The sequence below is a fragment of the Eubalaena glacialis genome, chromosome 1 (genome assembly GCF_028564815.1).
Source record: "Eubalaena glacialis isolate mEubGla1 chromosome 1, mEubGla1.1.hap2.+ XY, whole genome shotgun sequence".
NCBI lineage: Eukaryota > Metazoa > Chordata > Mammalia > Artiodactyla > Balaenidae > Eubalaena > Eubalaena glacialis.
The window spans coordinates 234,246,419-234,260,012 of NC_083716.1; the positions used below are offsets into that span (position 1 = coordinate 234,246,419).

The 13,594-nt window shown below is 52.4% G+C and overlaps 1 protein-coding gene across 2 annotated transcripts in view; it reads left to right on the forward strand.

The window, feature by feature from the left end:
* The first annotated feature begins 478 nt into the window (after window positions 1-478).
* Window positions 479-13,594, forward strand: part of MROH2A (maestro heat like repeat family member 2A) — a 43,589-nt gene continuing 30,473 nt past the window's right edge. Inside the window, exons 1-11 of one of the 2 annotated variants that reach the window (XM_061206052.1) lie at window positions 479-554; window positions 1,413-1,508; window positions 1,741-1,922; window positions 5,567-5,698; window positions 5,894-6,056; window positions 8,358-8,456; window positions 9,072-9,223; window positions 9,728-9,883; window positions 10,979-11,094; window positions 11,308-11,375; window positions 11,503-11,616. In XM_061206052.1, coding sequence (XP_061062035.1) covers window positions 479-554; window positions 1,413-1,508; window positions 1,741-1,922; window positions 5,567-5,698; window positions 5,894-6,056; window positions 8,358-8,456; window positions 9,072-9,223; window positions 9,728-9,883; window positions 10,979-11,094; window positions 11,308-11,375; window positions 11,503-11,616 — 1,354 coding nt within the window. Of the gene's footprint in view, window positions 555-1,412; window positions 1,509-1,740; window positions 1,923-5,566; window positions 5,699-5,893; window positions 6,057-8,357; window positions 8,457-9,071; window positions 9,224-9,727; window positions 9,884-10,978; window positions 11,095-11,307; window positions 11,376-11,502; window positions 11,617-13,594 lie in introns of those variants that run through there. The other variant, XM_061206060.1, reaches the window with a different exon arrangement.

Genomic DNA, 13,594 nt, shown 5'->3' on the forward strand with positions numbered 1-13,594 from the left:
CAGTAGGGCCACACTGCCCCATCCTGCAAGCTGTCCAGTCCTTGGGGAAGAGAAATCCTCTTCTCAGGACCCCTCTGTCACCCCCATCTCCTCCAGCTGCCCGGATCACACCTCCCCACCCTGGGATCCTATGACCATGTCCCCAGGGGACTTGGCTGTGAATCCCCCCCTCCATTTCCTTTCCCCAAACAGGCCACCATACCTCACCCCACATGTGGGTGACAGAAATGTTGATTAACAAAATAATGTGGGTTTTTAAAATCCCAGGACCCTGTGCACTTCTCAAAGCCCTGGGTTCACAGAGCTCAGGGAGACAGTTGGATCTGAGAGTTCCAAGGGTCTGGGACCCAACGGTGATGATTCTAGTGAAACCCTCCCACCCTGCCAGGGGACCTGCTCCCTGTCTGAGTTACGACTGAGGAGCCCGAAGGTCTCACTCCTTTGTCAACCCAACCTGCCATTGTCCACATTACCATTGATGTGTATCAGGCAGAGAACGGAGCTTTTTCTTGTGGTGTGTTTTTGTTCCATCCAGGAGAGAACTCTGAGAAAAGGTCAGGATTTAGGTCCTAGACTTGTTCCTTAAAGGATTCCCAGGAGGAAGGGAGCACAGGAGAGTGAAGGGCCCTGGGATGGAGTTTGAGGAACTTGGGACAGGAGGAAAGAGGATCTGGGAGCTCTTCACCCTCCGTGTTGACATCTGTGTTGATGTTTGTCAGCCCTTGAGAAGCTGCTGATGTTGAGAGAGCCCCTTGAGAGGAGCGATGAGACCTGCCGAGGGGGATTTCTCATTAATCATTAGTTTTCAGTGTCCAGAAAAGCGGGAGGAAAGGCCCTTCCTAACCAAGTGTAGCTATCGATCACTGTGTGACAAATTACCTAAATGTAGTGGCTTAAAATAACACCTGTTTATTATGCCACAGTTTGCGTGGTCAGGAGTCTAGGCTTGGCTTAGCGGGGTCATTTATTTAGGGTTTCACAGGCTGCACTCAAGATGTTGTCTGGGCTGCATCCTTTCTGGAGCTTGGTCCTCTTCCAAGCTCATGTGGTTGTTGGCAGAATCCAGTTCCTTGTGGTTGTAGGACTGAGGCCCTCGGTTTCTTGTGACATGGCCCCCTCCATAGGCAGTTTATATCACTTTGTTTTGTTTACTTTTCAAGGCCAGCATGAGAATCTCTCTCCAGTCGGCTAAGATGGAGTCTTATATGACATAATGTAATCATGGCAGTGATCGCATCATGGGAGGTTCCCATCACTTTTGCCATATTCTATTGGCTAGAATATGGGTCTAACCAAGTCACGGGTTCCTCCCACACTCTAGGGAAGGGGGTTATGCAGGGTGTGACTCATGGGGGGTCATCTTATGGTGGGATGACACACCAAGTATTTTACAAATCTTATTATCTCAAAAGAGCTTGAGGAAGAGATGGCAGAAGCATCAACAGAGTCAAATGAGGACGTGTCAGAGGAGACAGAGGACCTGGAACCTCTGGAACCAGACGACAGTGGTAAGAAAGTCACCCCCTCCCTGCACTCCTGCCTCATTTCGGCCACTAACTCCTGGAGGGCAAGTCCTGGTCAAGATCTCAGTTTCTCCATCTGTACAGTGGATAGGAAGGTCCCTGCCCAATCATGCCCCAGGTAGAGCTAGAGCTGTGCAGGTATCAGGGAGACTGGAGCGCAGGGAACAACCCCTGTAATGGTCATCTCGGCATCACACCTGTGCCACCTTTGTCTCAGGTACCTTCCAACAAGTCACAAACCTCCTCAACATCATGGACAGCGAGTCAACCAAAACGGACGCTGCTGGGGCAGGTCCTGACCTGCGGAAGACGCTGGCCTCAGTGATCATCAGGGAGAAGGCCACCACTGAGCCCTCTGTGGTGATGGACGCTCTCATCCGCTGCCTGCAGGTACCGGAGGTAGGGCCTCCTCCCCCTCAGCCGCTCCTCTGAGCCTGGCCACCTGTTTGCACGTCCGTCCACTGCTCAGCATACATTTACTGATGGTTGTGGATGCAGGCTAGGTGCTGAGGTACAGAGAATGACAAGACCATGAGGGTCTCAGCCCTTGAGGCCCAAGTGGGGCCTGGGCCACTCACAAGTTTTCAAAGCTCCTCGGTATTCTGACGCAGTGGGTTTGGGAGTCATCGTTCTAGAGCAGGTGAGCTGAGCTACAAAGATGTTGAGCAGGGGTGAAGCAGGTAGATGTGGGGGAACAGAGACACACCAGGTGCAGGGTGTGGGAGTGCTTGGCCAGTGGGAAGGCTGTCTACTGGGGCAGAGGCTGGGGTAGAGGATGCTGATGGGAGTGATGGAAAATGTAACCGAGATCATGGTGGGCTTTGTACGACAGGGTAGAGTTTGGACCAGAGCATCGGTATCCCCTGAGGACTTGTTAAAACTTCAGATTTCTGGGGCCCATCGTGAGAGTTTCTGATTCAGTAGGTATGGGGTGCAGCCCAAGAATCAGCATTTCTAACAAGGTCCCAGGTGATGCTGCTGCTGGTCTGGGGACCACACTTGGAGAGCTGTTGAATTTTAGACTATTCTTGAGCTTTTGAGAGTGGGTAGCAGAGCAGGTCCTTATAGGAATTCTTAATAGCAAGCTTTATTTTATAGAAAGAAGATACGTGGCAGCCTTGAGGGAGGTGTGTCGGGGTCCAGGAGCATAGGCAAAGAATTTGCAAAAGTCTTTTAAAACGTAGGTTTTATTATTATTCAGGTATAGTGAGACCAACAGCTCAGGAGATGATTGCCCTTGAAAAGATGGTCTGTTACTCACAGATCCCAAGAGGCAGGGGCACGCCATGCCATGCAGGCCCACAAGGAAGAACCAGGGTCGGGCGGGAGGCAGAGGGAGCAAGGGGGAAATGTACGCAGGAGTGTTTATTGTGGCTTCTGTAGGGGAAGATCCGGCGAGGCAGGATGAGCAGACGTCGGATTGGCTAGAGTGGATAATTTCAGTGAGGTCTGGGGTGTAGGGGCTGCCCTGAGTGGTCTGGTCCCTGGCCCTGGGGTGATTAGAGCAGGTGTATAGTGGTCCAGAGCGTGAGAGCCTGATACAAGAGGTGGTTGGTATGTGGGCTCTGGATTGCTTGCTTGTATTTGACAAGCTTGCTCGTGAGTGGGTGAGTTGTTTGCCATCTCTAGGAATTGACTAACCCTGGGCAGTCTCTCCAGGGTCCACAAGGCCCCAAGAAGTCAAAGCATCAGGAAATATAGAAAATTTTAAAAACCATGGTTAATACCCAGGCCACGATAAATGATCAGTGGCAATAAACAGATGATAAACAAGTAGGCATATTTTGGAACTTAACCTGTGTTAAAGATTTTAGTTATTCTTTAATTAGTGAAGGAACCAGTAAGATGTTAAAATCTGTTAAAATGGCAATTTTACTTACAGAGATTTACATTCTTTACCAGACAAAATTCCTTTGCGTTGTCACGAACAGGAATCATTTTCAGCATCAGTTTCCTAAAACTTACCTTCTGTCTCCGTGGAGACGTAGCCTAGCCTAGACTATCACGGCGATCAAAGGCACGCACTCCCACAGGCCGGATGATCCTACAGGGGCAGCAGACAGCACCAAGCCTGCCTCTGGGAGGCCACCCCGTGCCTGTTTTATGCCACTTTCCAAGTCTTTGACAATTTTTCTCTTGTGCCCGTAAATATTCTCCAAAGATTAATTTCGATCGCAGAATTTAGGCTGGGCTTATTATAATTTGCCTGGCTGTTTACATATCTGCAGCAACAGTGTTAGCTACGCATCTGGACTTCCTTGAGTTTGCCTTGAAGATCTAGAGCGTGAATTCTTAACGGGGTGATACTGCTCCAAAGCAGGTAAAATTGGTTCTTGCGGCAGTGGGGTCGGGGGTTGGTGTGTGCGAAGGATATTTTAGTTTTTGATGTAGGAAGCACAGATATGTATAATCAGCTATATAATATCTTTGTGGTATTACATTTTCATGGTGGGGGGCAATTAGGAAAAAATGCTTAAGAAGGCTCCTTAGGGGACAATAAAAAAAAAAAAATGAAGAGGTTGAGAAAACAAAAGCCATCGGACTAGGCAGAGAAGGCCACACGGTTCTCTTCGGTCCAGGAGTTTTCATGAGGAATCTCTCACTGGAGTTTACAAGCCTCTATTACTTGCTATATCGAGACTAGGAAAGAAAGGCCAAGACTCTCTGTACTGGATGTCACTCATAGAACGTATAAATTTCATTGACTTCCTTTCCTCTTGAGGTCCCCAAATTTGCTAAGGTCTTGACTGTTGGTAAGAGACCTCCTTACCAGCCAGGGGAGGAGGCCATCTTCCCAGAGCATTTTGCAGGTAACAGCCCCCGTGGAGAGGAGTCCCCCCTTGTGACAAGAGCTATCTAAGAAGCAAAATAGATGATGTCCTCTTGGACTTGCAAGAGGGCCAGTGCCAAATCTGTGGAGGAACCTGTGTGCTGACCATTTGACACCTGCCTAGCTGAGTATGCTGGGCTGAAGACAGTGAAGAGAGGACAGATTTGCAGGCCACACTGACAGGGCCAGTTGGATGAGCCTGATGGGAGGAAGGGAGGGGGTGGCGTGAGAGATGGCGGAGTCGGGGTCAGAGTCTTAGGCAGTTTCAGGATGGTGGGGTCATCTACCAGATGAGGCATTGATAATTCTGCATCCAAATCCAATGTGTGGGTTTTCCCCCCGCCACCAAATAATTCTCTGACACCAGCTAGGTGTGCTACAATTTAACTCAATTCTGACACTGTCTACCTGGAGATAGTGTCAGATCCCAGAGGTTAAGGGCTCAGTCCCATAAAACGACCCCACCCCCGCCCCTGCTTCAGACGCCAATCGTAAGTTTGGCCAACTGGCTATAGTTTGGAGGTTCCCATGACTTCCTCCTTGGGTTCAATTAATTTATGAGAGTGGCTCACAGAACTCAGAGAAACATTTTACCTACTAGATACTAGTTTATTTTAGCAGGATATAACTCAGGACCAACCAGATGGAAGAGACACATAGGGCGAGGGTTTGGGAAAGGGCGCGAAGTTTCCAGGGCCTCTCTGGGCACGCCACTCCTGCCAAATCTCTATTTGTTCACCAGTCTAGAATCTCTCTGAACCTTGTCCTTTTGGGTTTTTATGGAGGCTTCATTATCTAGGCATGGTTGATTAAATCACTGGCCATTGGCGATCGATTCCACTTCCAGCCCCTCTCTTCTCCCCGGAGGTCAAGTGGGTGGGAATGAAAGTTGCAATCCTCTAATCAGATGATTGGTTCTCCTGCCAACCAGCCCCCATCCTTAGGTGTGGACCAAAAATCATCTCAATATAACAAAAGACACCTTTGTCACTCTCATCACTTAGGAAATTCCAAAGATTTTAGGGGCTCTGTGCCAGAAACTGGATGAAGACCAAATATAAATTTCTTATTATAAATCATAATCTCACACTATTTGGGAGGAGGACCAGTGGGAGGGAGAGCGTGGTGAATTTGTGTGCTCTGGCAGGGCCGGGTCCCTCCCAGGCTCCACTGCCCAGTCCAGGACCTTCCCACCGCCATACTTGTTCCCCAGATTTCCACTCAGCGCAAAGTCAACATTTACAGCATCCTCCAGGAGATCATCCAGCAGGAGGGGGAGCTGGGGGAGCACTGCGTCCAGAAGCTGGTCACCATCGCCTCCAAGGAGATGAGGGAGATGCTGCAGGTAGGAGAGCCCTGCCGCCCACCGACCCAGGGGCAGGGCCTTGGTAGGTGCGGCCTGGGATGCCCGAGGCCCTTGTCCGGTTACCTCATGGGGCAGGAGTAGGCTGAGCAAGCCCAAGGGAGCCCAGCAGGGCTGGAGCAGGTGAGGGGCAGGAGCTGGTGGTGACGCCACACATCCCTCCCCCGGCCCCTGTAGGTGGAGGGCTACGTGAGGGCAGAGGTGGCCAGCGACACCCTGGTGGCCCTGTCCCTAAACCACTTCAGCTTGGTCATGTATGAGCTGCAGCACCGCCTCAGACCCCTCAACCTCACCGAAGAATTTGTCATCATCACCCTGGCGAAGCTGGCCAATGGCAATGGTAGGGCCCGTGGGGCCTCAGCCCCAGTATCTGACCCCTTTAGACCATCCCGTGTTCCTGCCGGGCCTCTGCCCTTGTCTCTGCCCCCATCCCCTTCCATTTCTCTCTCTTATTACCTTTCTCTGGCATTCCTCCTTTTCATCTCTGTGTGTCTCTCTGTCCCTCTCAGCTGCCAAGATTCTCTCTCTGTGTTTCCGCCTCTCATTTCTGTGTCTTTATTCCTGTCCTCCCTTCTCTTCCAAACCTCTCTCTCCTCTCTCCCTCTCTGGCCCCGTTCTCTCACTTTCTCCTTCCCTCCCTCCCTTTCCATCCCACGAACGTGTGCTGAGTGCCTGCTCCATGCAGGCCTTGGGGTGGGTGCTGGGCCACAGGTGAGTAAGACACCGTGAACCAGTAAACAAGAAAACAGATAATCATAATATGAGATGGCAGTTATGAAGAGGACAGCCAGGGGGCTTTCTGAGATCAGGATGAGGGGAAGAGGACCTCATCTCTGTGGGGCCCTCATTAAGGCGGCGATGCTTCAACTGTGACCTGAAGACTCAGATGATGATTATCTGTGTGAAGAAGTAGATGAGGGAGCCATCCTGCACTGAATGTGCAAAGGCCCTGTGGCAGGAGAAAGCTTGGTTTCTCTGAAGAACTGAGAGGTCACTATGGCCGGAGCTAGAGAGAGGGGGGTGATGGGTGTAAAATGAGCTTGGAGAGTTAGGCAGGGCCTAGTGGGCGTGGCGAAGAGCCTGGACTCTATTTAAAGGCACTAGGAAGCTATTGAGGGATTTTAAGCTGCAGAGTTGCCTGATGAAACTTCCAGGAAGCCCATTCTTGCTGTGGTGTGGACGGAGAGGGGGTGGGAGGTGTGTAACTGTGAGGTGTCTGTGGCTCAGGCTGGGACTCATTCGGCGAGTGGAGGACAGACGTGAGTAGTAGATGGGGTTCTGGTCGGCGGACTTGCTGATGGACCGTGTGTGAGAGACAAAGGAACAGCAGGACCCAAGAATGATTCCCAGGTTTCAGGTTTGAACAGCTGCATGTATAGTGTGTTCATTTCCTGAGACGGGGAACACTGGGGGAGAGAGAACTTAGGGCTCAGATGAATTTCTTTTGCGTGGACTGAGTTTGCATCCCTTGAGAGTTGTCCAAGTGGAGAGGTCATCAAGCGGGCAGTTGATGTGGGAAGCAGAGTTCAGAGGGCAGGGGGCCTCGAGTGTAGGTGGTGTCCAAAGTTGTTGTCACCAAGGGGGTGAAAGTAGAGAGAGGAGAGAAGAGGGCCAGCACCTAGCCCTGAGAAACCCCAAACCCGAGAAGGCTTAGGGGGAATTGAACCAGAAGAACTAGAGCAAGATGAGGGCAGTGTGGTGTCGTGGAGCCTGCGAGAAGGAGAAGGACTCAGGAAGGGCCCAGGGGCCAGTCGTGGCCCATCCTCCTGGGGCGCCTGGGAAGATGAGGCTGGAGGCGGTGGCTTCCTGGGGACGGAGGCTGGTCGAGAGGGGGGCAGGAGAGGGATGGGGGCAGAGGCAGTGAAAGCAGGAGGGGAAAGAAATGAGATCGTAGCTGGAGGGGCTCTGCGGGCAAGGCGGGCGGGGCCTGTGTGTGGGCTGATGCCAGAGCCAGGAGAGGGGGCGGGGGGGGTGCAGAAATGGGGGTCCAGCGGGTGAGGGATCTGAGAGGGGAGCTAGTGGGAGCGGGGCTGGAGGCGAGTGTGGTCTATCGCGTTCCTCTTTCTCTCCCCCCCTCCCACTGCAGTTTCCCTTCTTTCTCTGCTCTTTCTTCTGATGCCTGTTGCCTTTTCACTTTCTCACTCACAGCCTCTGGTTCTTCATCCCAGAACGTCTGTGGGACACCCAGAGGGGTCAGAGGCTGGAAGAGCCCACACTCTGCCTCCTCTCCCCCTTCCCTGCCTCCCCCTGCTCCTCCTCCCCTCCCCCCTTATCCTCCCCCTCCTCTGCCTCCTTCCCTCCTTTCTCCTCCTTCCCCTCCTCCTCCTCCTTCCCTCCTTTCTCCTCCTCCTCCTCCCCCTCCTCCACTTCCTCTTTCCCTCCTTTCTTCCCTTCTCCCCCTCCTCCTTCTCCTCTTCCTCCTCCTCCACCTCTCTCCCCTCCTCCTCTCTTTCCCACTTCCTGCCCCCTTCACCAGCTTCCATCTCTTCTTACCTCCCCTGCCTCCCACTCTCCCCTGTGGCCCAACCGCACAAAGCGTCTCCCTGGCTCTGCGCCGGGGCTGGAGGTGCGGCTAGCGGGGTTGTCCTCTCTGCTGACTCTCCTCCCCTGACTCCTCGTGACCTCTGCCCGTGCCCCACAGTGTCTGAGTTCATGCCATACATGGGCATCACCCTGGCTACCATATTCACCATGCTGAGGCTCGCCAATGAAGCCAAGATGCGCCAGGTGATCTGCAGGGGTACGTATCCCACCTGGGCCCGCAGGTCCAGCCCAGTCAGGGTGCTGGGGGATGGGGAGGTGGGGTAAACAGGTAGAGATGGAAGGGTGACGGGATTCACAGGAGAGGGCGACCGGGGAAATGTTTCCAGGTTGGGCTTGACTTGGGCAGGTCTTTGATGCCATTTACATCTGATCACATTGCCCCAGGTTTTGATAACTTAATGTTTCTGTGGACCCAAATCCCCAATACCTGAGAAAAGTAGGGCAAAATGTGTTGGCCGCCCTCTGCACTGGAATCCCCAGGATGTGAGTAAAAAGAGGTTTATTCCGGGCCCCAGCCTTGGCCTCGGCACAGGAGCATCAAGGGCTGGCGCCGAGTCACACCTTCGCGCTCTACCCCCTCAGGGGAGCCTTTCACACACAGACGTGCAGGATGAACATTAGGGGGCTCTGAGGGAGTTGGGAGGGCAGAGAGGGAGGGACTCAGAAGGAGATTTTTCTAGCAGCGTCTTTGGCCATCTCAGTGACCTGCTTGTTATGGAGGTGCATGAGGGCTCCCTCCTGAGAAGGTGGCCTGGGAAGCCTTTGTCCTTCTTCCTGCCCCTCTGGGCTCACTGCACATCCCCACGGACAGCCATGGAGACCTTCTGCGAGACTGTGCAGTTTTACCTGAGGCACCTGGAGGACAGTGTGTACCCCGTGATGACCGAGGAGCAGTTTGCTGTGAAGCTGTTCCCCATGTACCGCTATTTTGTGACCGTGTGGCTGAGGGATAACAACCCCGAGGTGAGACTGCCCTGCTCGGGGGTGGGGGGTCCGCACGGTCCCTGGGTCACGGCTCCCCAGCCTGCGGCGCCGGCGGGGCTGAGATACCGTGCGGTCCGGGGAGATGGGGAGCTGATTAATGGCAGAGCCACGTGGGCCTGGAGCCTCAGAAGGCGGATTGATAAAGGTCCCTGGCGGTGCTAGATGAGGGTCCCTTTCACATGCCTGCCAGGCGCTCTCCGAGCGGTTTACCTGTGGGAGCGATTTCCACGCCAACTCTGTGCCATAGGACTGTTTTACAGCTGAGGAAAGTGAGGCATAGAGAGGTCAAGTGTCTGCCCAAAGTTACCTAAGTGACAGAGCCCGGACTTGGGGGACAGTCTGGGTTGACCGCCCACCTGTGGGGCCCGGGGGAGGCCTGGACTCTACTTCCAAGGTCCCCTCTGTCTTGTGGATGGGGCTGACATCACTGGGCCTTGCTGAGGTCCTGGGCCGAGGGATCTAGAGACGCCGCTCCTGTGGTAGGTGAAGCTGGGGCTCATCAAGTCCCTGAAGCCTATGCTGAACCTCCTCCGGCCCAATGACGGCCTGCGGGAGCAGGTGTACGACTACATCCCCCTGCTGCTGGCAGAGTACCAGGGCCGCCTGGAGGCACTCTTCATCACACAGATGAGGGGCCGAGTGGGCAGCGGCCGGGGCTGGAGGCTTGAGATATTTGGGGCTCCCAAGTGTCCCGGGTGGGGAGTGTCATCTGGGTGGGAGATAGAGCCATGGGGCCTGGCACCTGTAGGATTTCCAAGAAATGAACGCTGCCATTCCAGGTGGAAAGGATGAGATGCCAAAGGGTTTTGGAGGCCACAGTGAGGTCATGGCCTTTGTGTCAGTTTCTTAGGGCTGCTGTAACAAAGAACCATGAGGTGGGTGGCTTAAAACAACAGAAATTTATTCTCTCATTGTTCTGGAGGCCAGAAGTCGGAAATCAAGGTGTTGGCAGGCTGTGCTCCTTCTGAAGGCTCTAGGGAGCCTAGAGCATCTTCCAGCTTCTGGCGGCCCCAGGCACTGCATCACTCCAACCTCCGCCTCCATCTTCACATGGCCATCTTCTCTGTGTCTCTCTGTGTCCTCTCCACTTCTCATAAGGACACCAGTCATTGGATTTAAGGCCCACCCTAAATTCAGGATGATCTCATCTCGAGATCCTTAACTAATTGCAACTACCCTATTTCCAAGTGAGGTCACATTCTGAGGTTCTGGGTGGACACAAATTCTGGGGGGAACACCATTCGACCCCTGCCAGCCTTGAACTCCTGTGAGATGGAGCCTTTGCAAGGTTCTGAGTGGAGGCGTGACCTGGGCTGATGTATATTGTGCAGGGGGTCACTCATCTACAGACGAGGCGAGGCTCTCGTCTTTGCTGTAAGAACTGGGAGCAGAAATGAATGGGATGGATTTGGGGAGCCATGTGTAGATCATTCGGTCTAAAGATAGGCTTCACCTCCCAGTGACTAGGAGAGAAAGGGGAAGAAGGCCTTGAATGTCACGCTTGGTGGCCCTAGTGCAGCCCTGCCCAAGCTTTACCGTGCACGGGAATCACCGGGGGCTGGTTGAAACAGAGTTGGATTCAGAGTTCTAGGCAGGTCTGAGAGGTGGCATTTCTAACTAGCTCCCAGAGGAAGCTGATACATCCGGTTGACGGAAAACACAGAGTAGCAAAGGTCTGGAGTTTGATCCTGAGTCGGTAGAAGGTCACGTGCCACCACTTCCCACCTTTTGCAGGTCTTGAGGCAGATCCTGGAAATGTCAGTGACCGCTAACACCCCTGTCCCCCAGATGCAGCTGCACACCATCTTCACGGAACTGCACGTCCAGGTGAGGCTGGCAGGCTGTGCTAGGCGCGGCCTTCTCAGGGTGGGTCCATGGGAAGGGGGCTGCGGCAGGTGGCGTGGCCGACCAGGGCGAAGGGTGAGATGGTGGTGGGGATGTAGGAGATGTGTCTCCTACATCCCGCTGGGGGCGAAGCCGTGGTGCTCCTGCAGCTGCGTCCCCTGTCCGGCTGAGATCTCACCCACCCTCCCTGAGTGACCCCGCCCTAGGTGTGCTCCAAGGCCCCCCGCCCAGCAGCAGTACAGCAGCCGGAACCTGACGGAAGTCGTGCACTGCTTCATAGCCCTTGGTGAGGCTCCCCCAGGTCCGCTGTGAGCCCACGGGAGTCCTGGCCCCTCTGAGCACTGGGCCTGGGGCTGCCTCGTCCCGCTGCTCTGGCTCAGGGGGCACGACTAAAGCGGTCCTTCCCCCTGCAGCCCGCTCCTACCCCAAGGAGCTGATGAAGTTCTTCCTCAGCCAGATGGAGAAGAGCAAGGAGGCCATCCGCGTGGGGACCCTGACCCTGATTAGGGCAGTGGTGAGCGCACATGGTGAGCGAGGGCAGGAAGCGGGACAGGGGTTAGGGGCGACGGGTCTCAGCCACATCTGCGCCTCTTTCATTTCCTCTTTTATGGACACTACTGGGTGGGCCAAGAAATCACAGCTCCGGGTTGCTTCACGTTTTCTATCCTTGAACATAGCCCACCCTCCACACCCTCACCCTTTCCTTAAATCCCGAATCCCAGCTTCCACCTGAGTCTGAATTTCAGACTGTTTACCTGAATCCCCCAAAGCTAAATCAAAGGCTGAATATAAAGCCTAGTTACACCATATAGACGTAGCCCTAAAGCTCTGTTGACCCAGTGCCGAACCTTAGTCTGAACCCCTGATTCTAAATCCCTAAGCCCAAATCCTAAACCTGGCCTTGATAAAGGGAAATACTGTCCCCAACAGCACCAGCTCAGAGAGCACCTTTGCGTGAATTTGAACAAGGTGCTCCCTACTGGCAGCATGTGGTCTTGCATGACTCGAGAAGAACATGGGTGGCTTCAGTTCAGTCCTTCAGCTGGGTGCCCTTGCACAGTGCGCGAACTGGGCAACTGTACGTGAACGACCTTCTGCTGCCAGTAAGCCCCTTTATTAAAGAAATGCAAATTTAAGCAACAGTGACACCTTTTTACCCATCTGATGGGCAGAGATGATAAAGATAATGACTAGTGTTGGCCTAGCCATTTTTCTGTAAAAGCCCAGATAACAAAAATATTTTCAGCTTTGCAGGCCACATGGTCTGTGACAATTATACAACTCTGCATTGTAGAGCAAAAGCATGGTCTGTATAGACTGCAGAGAGTGGTGGTGTTCCAATAAAACTTTATCCACAAAAACAGGCTTTGGGCCGGATTTAGCCTTAGGGCTATACTTTGCTAATCCCTGGTCTAGAATACAAGAAACCAGGCTTCTATACTTCATTGATGGGGGTGTAAATTGATTAAACCTTTCTGGGTTCTCAATTGGATAGGGCCCAAAACTTGGGCTCAAAAATCTAACATTTTGTCAACTGTCTGAAGGAAATAATTGGCCAAAAGCAACTGGATAAAGATGTTCATTATAACATTGGGCATAAAAGCCAAACATTAAAAACAACCTACATGTTCTTCTATAAGGAATTGGTGGAATTAATGATAGTATAGCAACATATGGAATATTATACAATCTACACTTTTTCATGGAAAAGCTGCCCTTTATATAGTAAGTATAACAATACAGTATGGGACAGTATATATAGCATGACCTCGGTTATGTGAAAGAAGTCTAGGTGTTTATGCATAAATGAGTTTAGAAGGATACACCTAAACTGTTAAGGGTGGTTATCTTTTATTTTGATTTTACAGTGAACAAATACTATTTTTATAATCAGAAAAAAGTTTTCCATTTTGGAGATAAAAACTTTAAATTGTAACATTCTCCCTTTCTTTTTTTCTTTGTTATAATTTTTATCGGGATGTAGTTGATTTACAATGTTGTGTTAGTTTCAGGTGTACAGCAAAATGAATCTGTTATACGTATACATATATCCACTCTTTTTTAGATTCTTTGGTGCCTGAATACCTGCCACCTTCTACCCCAACCTCATTTCCTCTTTTTCCTCCACCAGCATTAACTTCTAGTAATGCCTAGCCTTGAGCTCAGCCTGACTCTAATTCCGTCCATACCAACATCTCCAGAACCTTCTCCTGCTCTTTCTCACCTCCCTTTATCTTCCTCCTTCCGTCGTGTGTGCGGTCATCAGCCCTACATCCAGCAAACACACAGCCCTCTTGTGCACCAGGCCCGGCGTTAACTCATTACTGCTCACAGCGGCCCTGTGAGGGAGGTGCTCTTAATATCCACCTTTTACAGGTGAGGAAACTGAGGCACAGAGGGGCTAAGTAATTCACCTGAGGTCACACAGCTGGGATGCGGTGAAGCCGGAGTTTGAGTGCAGGCAGCCTGGCACCGGAGCCCAGGCTCTCCATAGCTGGGCTTTGC